We start from the raw sequence: 15,881 nt of genomic DNA, 5'->3' as shown, positions 1-15,881 counted from the left end.
TCTAGTTCATTTCAACCAAATTATATCTTGAATTACGAGAACAGGAGAAGGAAACGAATATTATATGTTTGTACAATTTTACAATTTATTATAAATCAATGATTTTTAACCTGAGTGGGTTTTTGTTTTTCTGCCTGATTCTTGCACAGATTGGCAAAACAAGTATAAATTTGTCATGGAATACAAGTATTTGTTCTTAATTAAGTACTTTGTTTTCCAGCTTAATATTTTTTGTTTTCCAGCTTAATATTTTCAGGTTATAATAAAATATTAAATTTGAGAAAATAAAGTAAAAAGAAACTAAAATTTCAATAATTGCTTCTCTAAAACTTAAGTAACTAGAAATTACAAAAAAGAAACACTATCCAACGAGGCATTTTTTCTTCTTCAGATTACATACTAATATAAGTATATGACATGGGCGTCAGAAAATATTAACAACTACACTTTATTTTCCGTAATAGTGTGAATGAACTGTTTTTGTTAGTCATACATCAAACATTTTAGGGCGTTTGATGATAGATTAACCCTTAATGTGCCTCGATATTTAAATATGCTTCAAAGCTGTATTTTATTTTTTCCACCTATCCTTGATAGAACATACACATATTCATACATCCATGAAATATTATTTTGAAATATAGCGACATTTTTCTTTCCCGACAACATAGGTGTTACATTAATCAATTTACTAGCAGACGACACTTTTTGTTTGACAAACATTTAAGACACAGTGTTTCCTGTGTTGTGCCTCGACAGCATCTTGCTCAGCGTCCCACAAAAGCTGCATAATTTATTCATCCTTCTTAGAGCATTTGTGTTGTGTGCAACAAGTCTTCGATATTAATTTGAAAGTTAAATTACAAAATGTTTATTGTTTCGGTGTATTTTAAAGTTGCTTTTGCACTTATTTGTGTTGGATTAGTATTCGAAGTTATTGGATTTGCCTCTCCGTACTGGCAATCGTGGGATAACAGATATGGAGATACAAATATTGGTTTGTGGCAGCAATGCAGTGACCAATATAAACCATTACGCCATGGTGATCGATGCTCCAAATACGGCATTATAAGTAAGATTTGCATTTATATTGTAATATAAATTTATGAATATTTAAAACAGACTACTATTGTTTTACTTAGTATCCTTATGTTATCTCGTTGCTTTAATATGCACCTGTGCACAGTGGCGGATCCAGACTGACTGCTAAGAGGGGGCCGCTCCCGTCAAGCTTCAGTGATTCTCTATATAACCAACCAAAATTTTTACACAAAAGGGGGGACCCGGACCCCTACCCCCTAAATCCGCCTTTGGTGCACATACCCATCTCGCGAAAGAAAAAGAAAACCACCAAAGAATAATATTAAGTTTGATAAAGAACCCTTGAAATTCAATTCTCATTTTCTTAGAACAAACAGGAGGCAAAATCTTTTGTAATTAAGTTGCAGATGAATGCAACGATTTTGAAAATTCTGTATGAAAAATGCAGTCTGTTCAACACTTTATTTATTTACCTGTAATTGGGTACTGTATACCCTATAATAATTTGTATATGACCTAAAAAAAAATAAAATCTTGTAATGATATGATGTCGTCGTTGGCATCGACGTCGCGTCCGAAGACACAGTCGGTTTCCGGCCAATAACTTGAGTTTAAATGAATGGATCTCTATACAATTTTACCAGAAGGTTCAATGAAACTAAAGGTAGGTTGGGATGGATTGTGGGGGTTATGGTACTAACAGTATAGGAATTGGGGACCAAAAGGGGGCCAAAAACAAGCATTTTTGTAGTTTACAGACAAAAACTTGTGTGTAAGCGAATGGATCTCTCTGAAATTGTACCACAAGGTTCAATATCTAAAAGAGAAGGCAGAGGTTGAGTTTGGGGGTAATTACCCCGATCGTTCAGAAATAAAGAGCGAAAAGGGGGGTAAAAACGAGCATTTTTCTGGTTTTCAGACAATAACTGTGTTTAAGTGTATGCTGCAGCTCTATCTGGATTTGTACTACAAGGTTCCATACTACAAAGGGAAGGCTGGGATTAGTTTGGTTGTTGTTGTCCCAAACTTTTATAAACTAAGGTTCAAAAAAGGGCTAAAACAAACATTTTTATAGTTTCCAGATAACAAAATGTGTTAAGTTTATGGAATTCTCTGAAATTGTTCATTTTTTGTAAAGGAAATAATCTTCAAAATATAAAAAAAAATTGAGAGGGTTAACAAAAGTTGGGGTTCAGATTTTTTGGGGGGTTTAAATTTTTGTTTCTTCAAAATTTTTCAAAAATTATATTTTGGGGGGGCCAAACTTTTTTTCCATAATTTTTGTGGTTTTTTCCCCAAATTTTTCATATTTATTATTTCTCTTTTATAAAGCAACAAGTACTGAAACATGTGATATGGCAGGATATATACATTGCCAAAAAAGTGGTCTTCCAACATTGATGAAAATGGCACATTCATGTCAAATGGTAGTGAAAATTTGTTTTCATCCCTTTAATCAACCATATACAATCTCCAAAACTGTGTCTTAGATTTTTGACATATGCCTCAAGTAAGACGATATATTGATTTAACTGCTTGGTGCCAAACCTCATTTTACCTTTCCTCTTTGGAGACCTATAAATTCATTTAGAAACAAATTGTTCAAAAACTGGGACACGGTATTATAGAAAATACACCCTTTAATCATATATATCAAAGTCAAGCCAAAGGGGGTACCCATTAAGTTTCTATTTTAATTTTTTCCTTACAATTCTCATGAAAAATTGTTCTGAGAAATGACCTAAAAACTGAATTTCCCCCTTAGAACCCCTATAAAGTCAATATAAACACAAATATTCCACTGGGAACACCCCAGGAGTGGTCTGATACCATTACTATATCAATAGAACCACACACTTTGTGTCTTTGATGCTCTAATATTGTAAATTTTGCATTATATTTGAACTGCCCAACACTAAGGCAGCAACCATTTGATTTTCTGGGGGGGGGGGGGGGGGGGGGGGGGGGGCTATGGTTTTTTTTGGAAAAAAAAGTTTCCAGTTTTTGGAGAAAAAAATAATTTGTTTTGAATTCTGAAAAAAAAAATTGTTTGTAACACCCTCAGCTACCACTATATGTAATGCTAAAATTGAAAGAAAAAAATTGTTTTTTACCGAAAATCAAATGGTTGCTGCCTAACTTGGCATTTGGCGGGAGTTTGACGTCACAGATTTGACCAACATCTGTGATGTAGTAATTAAATATAGATAAAGCTCCGCTTCTTTCCAGACAGTGCATTAAGATATTTTTATTTTATCTGTTTTCAAATGAGTCCATATTTAGGTTTGAAGGGTCCAAAATTAATGTTTGTTTGATTTCAACTAAAATTAAAGGAGTAGGTTCAGTAAGACCCCTTTTTGGCCCCAAAATATAGCAGGTTTACAAAATTGTGAAATGTAATCTTTTAGCTATTTACTGGAAAGAAATGCTTCTGCTAAATAAATATGGGCAATGCACATATATCGGGTACTAGCATCATTAACTCATGCTAAATTACTAAAATCATCACAATTTTAACATTTTAGTTAAATTTTAAACGGTTTCCGTCTTAAATGGAAGTGGCTACATTCGTGTTCGTTCATAATATTGAACTGTAAGTTGTATTGGATGATAATACACAACATATATAAAGGTTGAGGATAAACACGGATGCGGCCACTTACATTTTTGACAAAAAACATCTGAAAAGTGACGTTTTTTGGCTTTTGATAGATTTTTATACGACCGCAAAAATTTTAATTTTTCGTCGTATATTGCTATCACGTTGGCGTCGTCGTCCTGCGTCGTCTTGCGTCGTCGTCCGAATACTTTTAGTTTTCGCACTCTAACTTTAGTAAAAGTGAATAGAAATCTATGAAATTTTAACACAAGGTTATAACCACAAAAAGAAGGTTGGGATTGATTTTGGGAGTTTTGGTCCCAAAATTTTAGGAATTAGGGGCCAAAAAGGGCCCAAATAAGCATGTTCTTGGTTTTCGCACTATAACTTTAGTTTAAGTAAATAGAAATCTATGAAATTTGACACAAGGTTTATGACCACAAAAGGAAGGTTGGGATTGATTTTGGGAGTTTTAGTTCAAACAGTGTAGGAATTAGGGGCCAAAAAGGGCTCAAATAAGCATTATTCTTGGTTTTCGCACAATAACTTTAGTATAAGTAAATAGAAATCAATGAAATATAAACACCAGGTTTATGACCACAAAAGGAAGGTTGGGATTGATTTTGGGAGTTGAGGTATTAACAGTTTAGGAATAAGGGGCCAAAAAGGGGCCCAAGTAAGCATTATTCTTGGTTTTCGCACCATAACTTTAGTATAAGTAAATAGAAATCTTTGAAATTTAAACACAAGGTTTATGACCATAAAAGGAAGGTTGGGTTTGATTTTGGGAGTTTTGGTCCCAACAGGTTTTTAGGAATAAGGGGCCCAAAGGGTCCAAAATTGAACTTTGTTTGATTTCATCAAAAATTGAATAATTGGGGTTCTTTGATATGCCGGAATTAACTGTGTATGTAGATTCTTAATTTTTGGTCCCGTTTTCCAATTGGTCTACATTAAGGTCCAAAGGGTCCAAAATTAAACTTAGTTTGATTTTAACAAAAATTGAATCCTTGGGGTTCTTTGATATGCTGAATCTAAAAATGTACTTAGATTTTTGATTATTGGCCCAGTTTTCAAGTTGGTCCAAATCGGGGTCCAAAATTAAACTTTGTTTGATTTCATCAAAAATTGAATAATTGGGGTTCTTTGATATGCCAAATCTAACTGTGTATGTAGATTCTTAATTTTTAGTCCCATTTTCTAATTGGTCTGCATTAAATACCAAAGGGTCCAAAATTAAACTACAAATGTAAGTTTGATTTTAATAAAAATTGAATTCTTTGGATTTTTTGATATGCTGAATTTAATCATGTACTTAGATTTTTGATTATGGGCCAAGTTTTCAAGTTGGTTCAAATCAGGATCCAAAATTATTATATTAAGTATTGTTCAATAGCAAGAAATTTTCAATTGCACAGTATTCAGCAATAGCAAGAAATCTTCAATTGCACAGTATTGTGCAATAGCAAGAAATTTTCAATTGCACAGTATTGCGCAATAGCAAGAAATCTTCAATTGCACAGTATTGTGCAATAGCAAATATTTTCAATTGCACAGTATTGCCTAATAGCAAGAAATATCTAATTGCACAATATTGTGCAATAGCAAGAAATTTTCAATTGATTGGAGTTATCTTTCTTTGTCCAGAATAGTAGTTGAATCAACTTAAATCATTGTTTTATACAATACACAATGTATATTCACTTTTACTACCAACTGATAAATTAAAACAATCTTTACCATTCAGTGATAACAATCACTTTTTGTTACATTTTAATATTTTATGATGTATTTAAATGAGTAGTTATTGTTGCAAACTCCATTAGAAATTTGAATTGAGATCAGTTTTGAAAAAAGGGAAAGGGGGATGTGAAAAAAAAAATGGTGGGGTGGGGGGGGGGGGGTTAAATTTTTCTCATTTCAGATTTCATAAATAAAAAGAAAATTTCTTCAAACTTTTTTTGAGAGGATTAATATTCAACAGCATAGTGATTGCTCAAAGACAAAAACATTATTTTAAGTTCATTAGACCACATTCATTCTGTGTCCAAAACCTATGCTGTGTCAACTATTTAAATAAATCACAATCCAAATTTAGAGCTGAATCCAGCTTGAATGTTGTGTCCATACTTGCCCCAACCGTTCAGGGTTCAACCTCTGCGGTCGTATAAAGCTGCGCCCTGCGGAGCATCTGGTTTACATTTAAGCTTGAATCGGAGCGTTTTTTCATGACTTAAAATCAGTTAAAATCTTTCACCTAAACTAATTGAATCAATTGAAATAGACACTTAAGTGTTTAAAAAGTGTACAAAATCTTTCGTTAGATGAACCTGAAATTTGAGGCCAAAATCGGCCCTTTTTTGTGTTTTTTCTTTGCTGAATCTAACTATGATGTTGGATTTTGGATATCAGACCTTACTAGGTAAATAAATCTCCTATTTCAAATTTTTAAGATCTTTGACCACATTTATTTTGTGTCTAAAACCTATATTATGTCAAATTTTTATTACAATCCCAATTCAAAGATTATCAAGCTTGAATGTTGTGTTTTTAAATTTAACTTGCACCAACTGTTCATGGTTCATTTCCTCAGCGGGTCATAATTGTATATTATGGTAAAACAATGTCTGTCCGTCCGTCAACACTTCGAACGATATCTCAAATTCAATTTAACCAATTGTCATATAACTGTTACACCAATTGGAATTAACGGAAGAAAGCTCCCTTTGTTTACTTTTTTTTAATTTTTGATTGCCATGCCAGAGTTACGGAACTTTGATCCTTCGATTTTATTTTTACAAATCGTGCACTAACTCAAGCATTCCTAAAATTATTTCTCCCAAATTTTACAGTATTGTGAGTACGGTACCATGACTTCTGTTTGCTTTGATTGATATGGTTGAAACTTTTCTTTACTGTTGGAACTTTTGAACAAACTGTTTGATCTAAACGATATCAGCACAGGCACTTGTCTCAGATTCCCCCCCCCCCTATATACCTTAATTTTCAGGCGTGTTTTCCTATAGAGCTGGCATTTTATTTGCTTTAATAAATTAAATGCATTCGAAATATCCCATTTTATTCTTGCAACAATTTCAATATGCACAATAAGGGCGTAGCACGTGTTCTAAGAGCAGCTGTTTATTTAAAAAAAAATCCCCATTTACTTTCACAATGCTGTGATTATTTCGCAGTTTTATTGTGAATTTGCATATGCATGACTGGATACAATCCTTCAACATAGGCTATATACCAATTTCAACATCATTTACACAGGTATCAGCTGTTCAAGCTATAATTCATAAAAAAAAAAGAGCATTGAAAAAAAGTGGCCTATCTTCTCATTATTCAATTCTAAGTCCTAATTCAATTGAAAAAAGTCGTACTGTAAAATTAACATAATTAAATCATGATTATTTTAATAAACAATTTGTTTTTTTACAGGTACAGCACTTGGGGCTGCAAGAGCATTTTCTGCCATAGCAGTGATTCTGTTTGTTGTCCTGTTGATTCTGTTGTTGATATACTGGTGTCAATGTCCACGGTCTGATCTCATTCTAGCATGTATCATCATCAGTTTTATCACGGGTAAGTTATACTAAATACTGTCACAGTGTGGTTGGTGATATACTGGTTTCAATGTCCACGGTCTGATCTCATTCTGGCATGCATCATCATCAGTTTTATCACGGGTAAGTAATACTTTATACTGTGATTGGTGATAACTGGGTTGCGTTCAATGTCGTAGCGGCTACGTAGTGCTACGTAGATTTTGCCTATTGAACGTATAGCTAGACTAGTTGTTACATAGATATTGATAGCAGCTACGTCTACGTAGCTGCTACGATATTGAACTCAACCCTGGTGTCAATGTCCACGGTCTGATCTCATTCTGGCATGCATCATCATCAGTTTTATCACGGGTAAGTTATACTTTATACTGTGGTTTGTACGGAAGCGTATTAGCGCCACACATTTTTTTTTTTATTTTTCTTCCTATGTTTGCGTTATAACGCAAACCTTTGCGTTATAACGCAAACCTTTGCGATATAACGCAAACCTTTTGCGTTATAACGCAAACCTTTGCGTTACAACGCAAACCTTTGCGATATAACGCAAACCTTTGCGATATAACGCAAACCTTTGCGTTATAACGCAAACCTTTGCGTTATAACGCAAACCTTTGCGTTATAACGCAAACCTTTACGTTATAACGCAAACCTTTGCGATATAACGCAAACCTTTTGCGTTATAACGCAAACCTTTGCGTTACAACGCAAACCTTTGCGATATAACGCAAACCTTTGCGATATAACGCAAACCTTTGCGTTATAACGCAAACCTTTGCGTTATAACGCAAACCTTTGCGTTATAACGCAAACCTTTACGTTATAACGCAAACCTTTGCGATATAACGCAAACCTTTGCGATATAACGCAAACCTTTGCGTTATAACGCAAACCTTTGCGATATAACGCAAACATTTGTTTTATCTTATTTCTTATTTAAGATTCAAAGGAAATAGTAGTTATTAATGGAGGAGGCTGGATATAATAAAATTTATCACCTTTGTAGTAATTGCAAAGTAAACTACTTGAATAATTAGATCATATCAATGACTAATAATGAGCATAATAATATAAGAAGATGTGGTTTGAGTGCCAATAAGAAAACTCTCCATCTAAGTCACTATTCGTAAAAGTAAACCATCATAGGCCGAATTACGGTCTTCAACACGGAGCATTGGCTCACACTAAACAACAAACTATAAGGTCCCCAAAAACGATATCCAAGTTACTACTAGTATATATATTACAAAGAAAATTGAGTAAATTGAGGTTATACCTAAAAAAAAAATCAACCCTGCTAATATAGCTATAACCGAATATAAATATACTTCCAAAGTAAGCTCTCGTTTGAGAACTGTGTAAAGTAGGTTACATTCAAACAAGCTACCCTTTGGCAATAAATGTATAGAATGAAGATGTTTCATTAATAAAATTATGTTCTCTCTATTCAAATTGCTACCCAAGCATCTTAAAAATACTTCATTATATTGAAATGAAAATTCAATGACTTTCTATCAAAGAATCTTGATCATATTCTGAGATTTAAAAAAAATGTTTCCTTATTAATAATTCATTTTAAAGCAGAAAGATCATTTTGTCTATTTGACTTGGAGGTTTCACAATTGTATGACATTATTTTTGATCTTTCAATTTTAATATGACTATATACTATATCTATTTTCTTGTTAAATTATATACTTTTCTGATGCACAAATCAGTCTTAATTTATGTATAATTGCACTTCAATTATTCCATTATTCCTATGCATATTTATTATAATGATTTGGCCTTGTATGTATGTTTCTTTTTTTATCTACTAGTAAATCACATCCGAAATGAATGACAGACGGACATATATACAAAACTTAATGAATAATTGAAATAAAGATGTTTGCGTTATAACGCAAAGGTTTGCGTTATATCGCAAAGGTTTGCGTTATAACGCAAAGGTTTGCGTTATATCGCAAAGGTTTGCGTTATATCGCAAAGGTTTGCGTTATATCGCAAATGTTTGCGTTATAACGCAAAGGTTTGCGTTATAACGCAAAGGTTTGCGTTATAACGCAAAGGTTTGCGTTATATCGCAAAGGTTTAGGTTTGCGTTATATCGCAAAGGTTTGCGTTATAACGCAAAAGGTTTGCGTTGTAACGCAAAGGTTTGCGTTATATCGCAAAGGTTTGCGTTATAACGCAAAAGGTTTGCGTTATAACGCAAAGGTTTGCGTTATATCGCAAAGGTTTGCGTTATAACGCAAATGTTTGCGTTATAACGCAAAGGTTTGCGTTATAACGCAAACATAGGAAGAAAAATAAAAAAATAAAAATGTGTGGCGCTAATACGCTTCCGTAGGTTTGTGGTATACTGGTGTTACTGTCAATGTCCACGGTTTGATCTCATTCTATCATGTATCATCATCAGTTTTATCTCAGGTAAGTTATACTTATTACTATCACAGTGTGGTTGGTGATATATTGGTGTCAATGTCCACGGTCTGATCTCATTCTGGCATGCATCATCATCAGTTTTATCACGGGTAAGTTATACTTTATACTGTGGTTGGTGATAAACTGGTGTCAATGTCCACGGTCTGATCTCATTCTAGCATGTATCGTCATCAGTTTTATCGAGGGTAAGTTATACTTGTGGTTGGTGATATATACTGGTGTCAATGTCCACGGTCTGATCTATATACAACAAACGGAAGTTTTTAACGACATTGACTGGCTTTACAGTCCTTGCACGATCGGGGATCTATATATATGGATGGTAAAATTTGGTGTTTTCTCTGGGTCGTTTCAATCACTCGAAACTAGGTGAGACATGCACAGAAGTGATAGATATGTATAATAAATATAGAAAATTAAATAATCTAATCAACAACAAAATAAAAATATCTGTATCATATATCCAAGCGCCTGTGAATCTGATCATACCAGACAGTTTCCACCATATAAACCAACTAACACATTATATTGATGTTGGTGTTTGTTGAATATGTTTGTTCAAATGACTGACGTATAATTGACAATAAAAAAACCTTAATGCAAACCTTATAAAAAGGGGGAGGACATAAAAAAAAAATAGTCATTGAATTTTTTGGCGGGAAAATGGTCTCTTGGTTTGTCATGCTTTATCATTGACAAGTTTAAGTTCTCAAAAACTATTAAACGATTTTAGTTTTTTACAGATGGCTTATAATTATACAAGTAAAAGATTTATAAAAAGAAAAAAGGGGGTGAATGGGCAAATATTGTTAAGGCATTAAAATACTAATAGATAAAACCTGAGGATTCCGAAAATCTGACAAAAAATTCCAAAAGGTTACAAGCGAACATCCTTCAATCTTTGATCTGTCTATTTCTAGTATGACTTTCAAATTTGTCACATTACAATTAGATATATTGTTTTAATGTTGTCCACGGTCTGGTTATCAACATAAGCTATGTGAGGGTTAAGACAAAAATAATTTCATCATCTTCGAACAATGAAAGTACATGATTTAAATTTAAAAAAAGTAACCTCCATACATGCAAGACTAGATGACTTCCAAAAAGTTCCTATTTATAATTTGTATTTTACCATTTAATGCCACTGCTAATACCTTGCGTTCAACTGTGTTCAGTTATTGATATTTAATAAATAAGTGTTAGAAAAAGTGGGGTTCTTGTGAAAATGGACTTCATATTAAACTCCAAAACATATTAATGAACTGAAAAAAAAACATATATTAATTATGGCTTCCGTGCAAAAACTTTCGAGGGTCCGAATGGGGAGGTTGCAAGTTAAAATGTTATCTTTCTAACCAACATTGCCCAACGTGCCCTCTTTCTGTATATTTTCCCGCAAGGTTTTGAGAGAAGGGTTAACTTTACTTGTTTATGGAAATTATTATTTTTCGAATTATTTGTATCTTTTTCCCAAGGACTTGTACGGTACAACCCGTGCTTACTAACTATAACATCAATGTACCAGCAAAAGCTATCAGGAGAGCAGCTGTGAATCCACTTATAAATACTCTACTATACCCTATGTTCCCATGGCAACGGTTATAACAAACACAATGTTGAATAACTATATCATCATACTCAGTAACAACTGATGTGTAACATTCCTGTAATTAACGGTGGAACAGCGTCAGAAACGGTTCCAATTTAGATCATTCTAACTGATGATTACTGATGAGACAGATATCAGGACCAAGAACATTACACGTATGTCCTAGCTACTGTAGAACCTTTTTTGATAATTTTGTAACTTTAATAATCAGATTGTTAATTTTTTTTGGCGTGAGAACAAATTCATTACTGAATGACATTAACTTAGCTGATGCGTTTCAATAGTGCTGTGGCGTAGCTGTTGTTAAAAAGTGTGGGGCAATTAAACTTCTGAAAGTGACCAGCAAAAAAAGAAGAGAAACTTTTATATGGGGGGGGGATACATTTTTCAAAGTGGATACCGGCTTCTAAACTCTTGATATTATGATAAAACACAAGAAAAGAAAGTGTAATCAATAATTTGTTTTGTTGATATTTTGTTCATTTGAGTTTATCACCTTAAGTGCATTTAAAATTTATTTTAAATTTCCTATTTGTTGTAAACTTAGTATCTTCTTCTATTCTAGAAAATACGTTCAGTGTGTTTATTTCCACTGAAGTGCCAATTTTGTCACTATCACAAAACTTTAAACAATTATTCTGGAACACTTTTATACATGTACATCTGTATATCTATTCCTTCATGTATAGAAACTAAAAAGTTATTGCAGTAAAAGGGGAACTCGGATCGATATGGTAACCTCCTTCTTAGTTAAGTTTTTTTTTATTATTAAACTACTTTCAGTTAATCTTGTCATTATGTCAACTTCATTTTCTGTTGTTGGACATATTTTTTAGACTTATTTTAATAACTTTATCCTTAAATGTAAGACATGTATATTAAGGATAATACTGTATATAAATGGAAGCAATTTACATAAAATTATTCCGGTAATTAACTATTATAGAACGTTGATTTAATCTAAAACCATTTTAAAAATATGATTCCCAACCAGAAGTATGTATAAGATACACGTATGAGGGCGCTCTTATTAAAGGTTGATGGGGTGTTAGTGTATTACATTTACTCCAACATTTTATTGTCGAAGCAAAATGACAGTTTTCAATAATTTAGGAGGTGGGTATTTCGGTGATTTGACCATTTGTTAATAAAATTCATGATAAATGCAGTGTATCCAATTTCTTTAACGACATCTTTGTATAAATGACCAAACAATTTAACATATACTGACAGTGTAAATGGTCAAACATGTACATTGTAGTATAATAAAATGACCAAGAGGATTTTGTCGGATTTTTAACCCAATCCGTAATTATATAGAAGATTACACGATGCATTTTCTCTTGCTGAATTACTGTTTTCAGTTTTCTAATTTTTATCATTTATTTACAGCTGCCTGTGCGTTTATAGGAGTGATTTGCTGGGCGTCTGAATATGATAGTAATCTAAGCTGGGCCTTCTATCTTTGTGTCATTGCTGGGATACTGGCGGTAATCGCTGGCATACTCCTTATCCCTGAACGGAGGATTATAGTGATTGGTCGAACAACTACTGGTGGCGCAAGCACCGTCCGAACAGTTACAACTACAAGAACTGTCACCGTCAGATAAGCTGCAAGATTTTAATAGTGTCTTGAAAACATTTTTAGTTTTTAACTCTTCTAGATGATGTATGATTTTTCAGTCAAATTCATAAGTTATTTTGCAATATTTCAAGGACGTTTCATACGAGCTCAAAATATATTTGACCCCCCCCCCCCCCCCTAGTTACCGCAACATCTTTTGCTACAAATCTGAGAAAATAACGAAAATAATGTGAAAACTTTAACGCCTACAACTAGCAACATGTACAAGATAAACTGTGCATTATATGTAAAAACGATTACCTGATAATTGTTTTAACTAAATTTACATATGACTAGGAATGAATCAGCTTTGAAAAACAAATGAAAATGCAAATTACATTTGACATTTCTATGAATGATGAGTGTCGATAAGAAAACATAAACCCTGTATCGAGCCCCAGGTATTGGTTCATAAAGACATGTTTCAGTTAACATGTAGAATGTGATAACCTTGGCAACAACTGGTGGTGTATTATAGCATATAGACATCGATTTATGGATGCTGTATAAAAATAAGGTTTAATCATTTGATGCAATAGACAAAATTAAATATGTAAATGGTTATCATAACCAGACGCTGTTTTGAAACATAGATGCAATATACTAGATGTACTTTTAAAAATATTATTGAATTTGTTCCTATTTTAAAATTGGGTGGGTTTGTTTTTTTTTACATTCATGCGAGGCTCTCCTTAGCCGGGTTGCATAGGGTTATAATAGTTTATCTAATACCCTCAGGTGATGACACTAGCTCATAGTCGAATTGGTATTAGGTGGGTATCGCCATTTCACTTAAACCTTGTGAACACAGAAAATAAAACAGTGTGGTGAACTTTTTCACATGTTCACTAAAAAAAAAGTTGATTAAATCAATTTTTCTAATGGGGTTATGTTATTCATTGTATGAATAAAAATATAATTTAAGGACATTTTAGTTTAAAAAAATCCCGGAGGATATGAAATACAAAGAAAGGAAAGATATTGGTTTAAACCCCGAAAATCTTCAGTCCGGACTGAATTTGTATGATCTGAAACAGCTACAATATTTTATCAACTTGTGACATATTTAATTGCCAAACAGTTGAGGTTATGGTTTCACATCTGATAACAGTTCGCGGAGAAAAGACAATGACCTTAGTTTTAGAGGAAAGAATTTTTATTATCAAAATACATATGCATTGAATATTCACACATAATGATTTCAGAGTTAAATTGTTTGTATAAATTGAAAATTTATTTTTATTTTTTTATTATTTATATTTTCCCTAGTACAAAATAAAACTTTCAAAAAGCATGATGAATGTGTCCACTTTTTAGCAAAAACAATTTAAAGATATAAGTAGAAAAAGACATTGTATTTATAATTAAATTAATAGGTCACAGGGAGGGTAGTGTTATATTATCCGACTTTATTTTAGATAAAAACAAAACAATAAACAGTGGAATGTGGAATTAGGTCTATGAATAGATATATCGGAAAAAACGTGATCCAGTCCACACTGAAACTGAAGAAGAAAAAACACAACTATAGTCCCACACACTGCTAATTTTGAAAAACGTGCAATATAATGATATTCATATGCTTATAGGCAGCATTTACAGCATTTACATTCATGACTTTGCTTTCTTTATAAATATTTAAGATTTTAAAACTGACCAAGATCGACTCATAAGTCAAAGGTCATTGGTCAGAAAGCGAGTATTATATTTTTTAATGTAACATTTTGAAATTAATAAGATTTATGACTCTTTTATTGTTTTTTAATAACAGATTTTTTGGAAGCTCAAGTTTTTATTGAAAATGTGCCTGTCTTGCAAAAGTTTTTTGACTGCATACTATCCATCCATATTATACCTCACTTCATGTTATTATTAACTTTGTTTGTAATTATTTTTATATTAACGCTTTATGAACAGTGCAATTTTGAAAAGATTTTAAATCTTTGACCAAATATATGCAATTAGTATTATTATGCTAACTATATATTATAATAGATCTGCTTTGTGTAATAGTGAATTTAAGAAAATAAATAGTTTAGATTTGCTATTTGTTGGTTTTTGTTATGTGTTCGTCTTTATTATTATTACCTCAAATATTTTCAGTATTAAATTCAAGTTATTTTATGTCATACTTAGAACAATTTAAATCTCGATTGATTGATTGATTGTTTGATTTTGTTGTTTGCTTAACGTCCATTGGCAAATATTTCATACATGTCCAGTACGAGAAAAAACACAAACAATAAATACAATATGTAAATCATGCAATAGAGGATCGATCTGCATGATGATTGACGGAAATTTACAATGCCTCGGTAAAATGAGCGTATATTTGATAGGAACATATCGTGGTTTAGCCTTGCAACAGGTCACCTGTAGACCCCTCACTATATTATGCAGGGGTTTTCAATATACAGAGAGTGACATTCTCTCCTCATGAGGCATGCAATCTTTTTTCTTGAATTGTGGTAGTCAGACTGAAATAATGATCTTGATCGTTATATAAATTATCACGAATCAATACGCTGGTAATTTTTTCAATATTGATGTTTGGGACTGTTGGGCTTGCTCATACCGAACAACAAGCTAAAAAGGGCCCCAAAATTGCAAGTATAAACCCATTCAAACGGGAAAACCAACGGTCTTATCTATATAAAAAAAACGAGAAACAAGTATAAATTACATCAACAAACGACAACTACTGTACATAACATAAGATTCCTGACTTAGGACAGGTGCAAACATTTGCAGCGGGATTAAACGTTTTATGGTACCAAACCTTCTCCCTTTTACTGAGACAATAGTAAAACATCACAACATAGAAAAACACACGATAAAATATCAATTGAGAGGCTGTTCTGTTTCTCGCCAAGATACTGCAATGTGCATGCCACATCGACTATGAAGAAGGTATACAACATTCTGTTTTTTCCAAGGTACATTGCAGTATATAGTGTATACGGACTCAGTGGAGTCGCAATTAGATGTTTG

General features: G+C 32.7%; 1 protein-coding gene across 1 annotated transcript; it reads left to right on the top strand.

Annotated features, from left to right (window-relative positions):
• The first annotated feature begins 515 nt into the window (after positions 1-515).
• LOC139516954 (uncharacterized) lies at positions 516-13,823 on the top strand. Its single transcript, XM_071307440.1, has 3 exons — positions 516-1,072; positions 7,085-7,228; positions 12,659-13,823. The coding sequence occupies exons 1-3, from the start codon at positions 868-870 to the stop codon at positions 12,874-12,876; spliced, it is 567 nt and encodes a 188-aa protein (XP_071163541.1). The 5' UTR covers positions 516-867; the 3' UTR covers positions 12,877-13,823.
• Positions 13,824-15,881: the final 2,058 nt, after the last annotated feature.

Source organism: Mytilus edulis, chromosome 3 (assembly GCF_963676685.1).
Source record: "Mytilus edulis chromosome 3, xbMytEdul2.2, whole genome shotgun sequence".
Classification (NCBI taxonomy): domain Eukaryota; kingdom Metazoa; phylum Mollusca; class Bivalvia; order Mytilida; family Mytilidae; genus Mytilus; species Mytilus edulis.
This window is presented reverse-complemented; position numbering and strand designations above follow the sequence as displayed.

Bases quoted from the DNA above. Each gene is read 5' to 3' on its own strand.
- LOC139516954 (XM_071307440.1), top strand. From the start codon at position 868: ATGTTTATTGTTTCGGTGTATTTTAAAGTTGCTTTTGCACTTATTTGT. The intron at 1,073-7,084 runs GTAAGATTTGCA...GTTTTTTTACAG, and splicing joins CTCCAAATACGGCATTATAA to GTACAGCACTTGGGGCTGCA. The intron at 7,229-12,658 runs GTAAGTTATACT...ATTTATTTACAG, and splicing joins CATCATCAGTTTTATCACGG to CTGCCTGTGCGTTTATAGGA.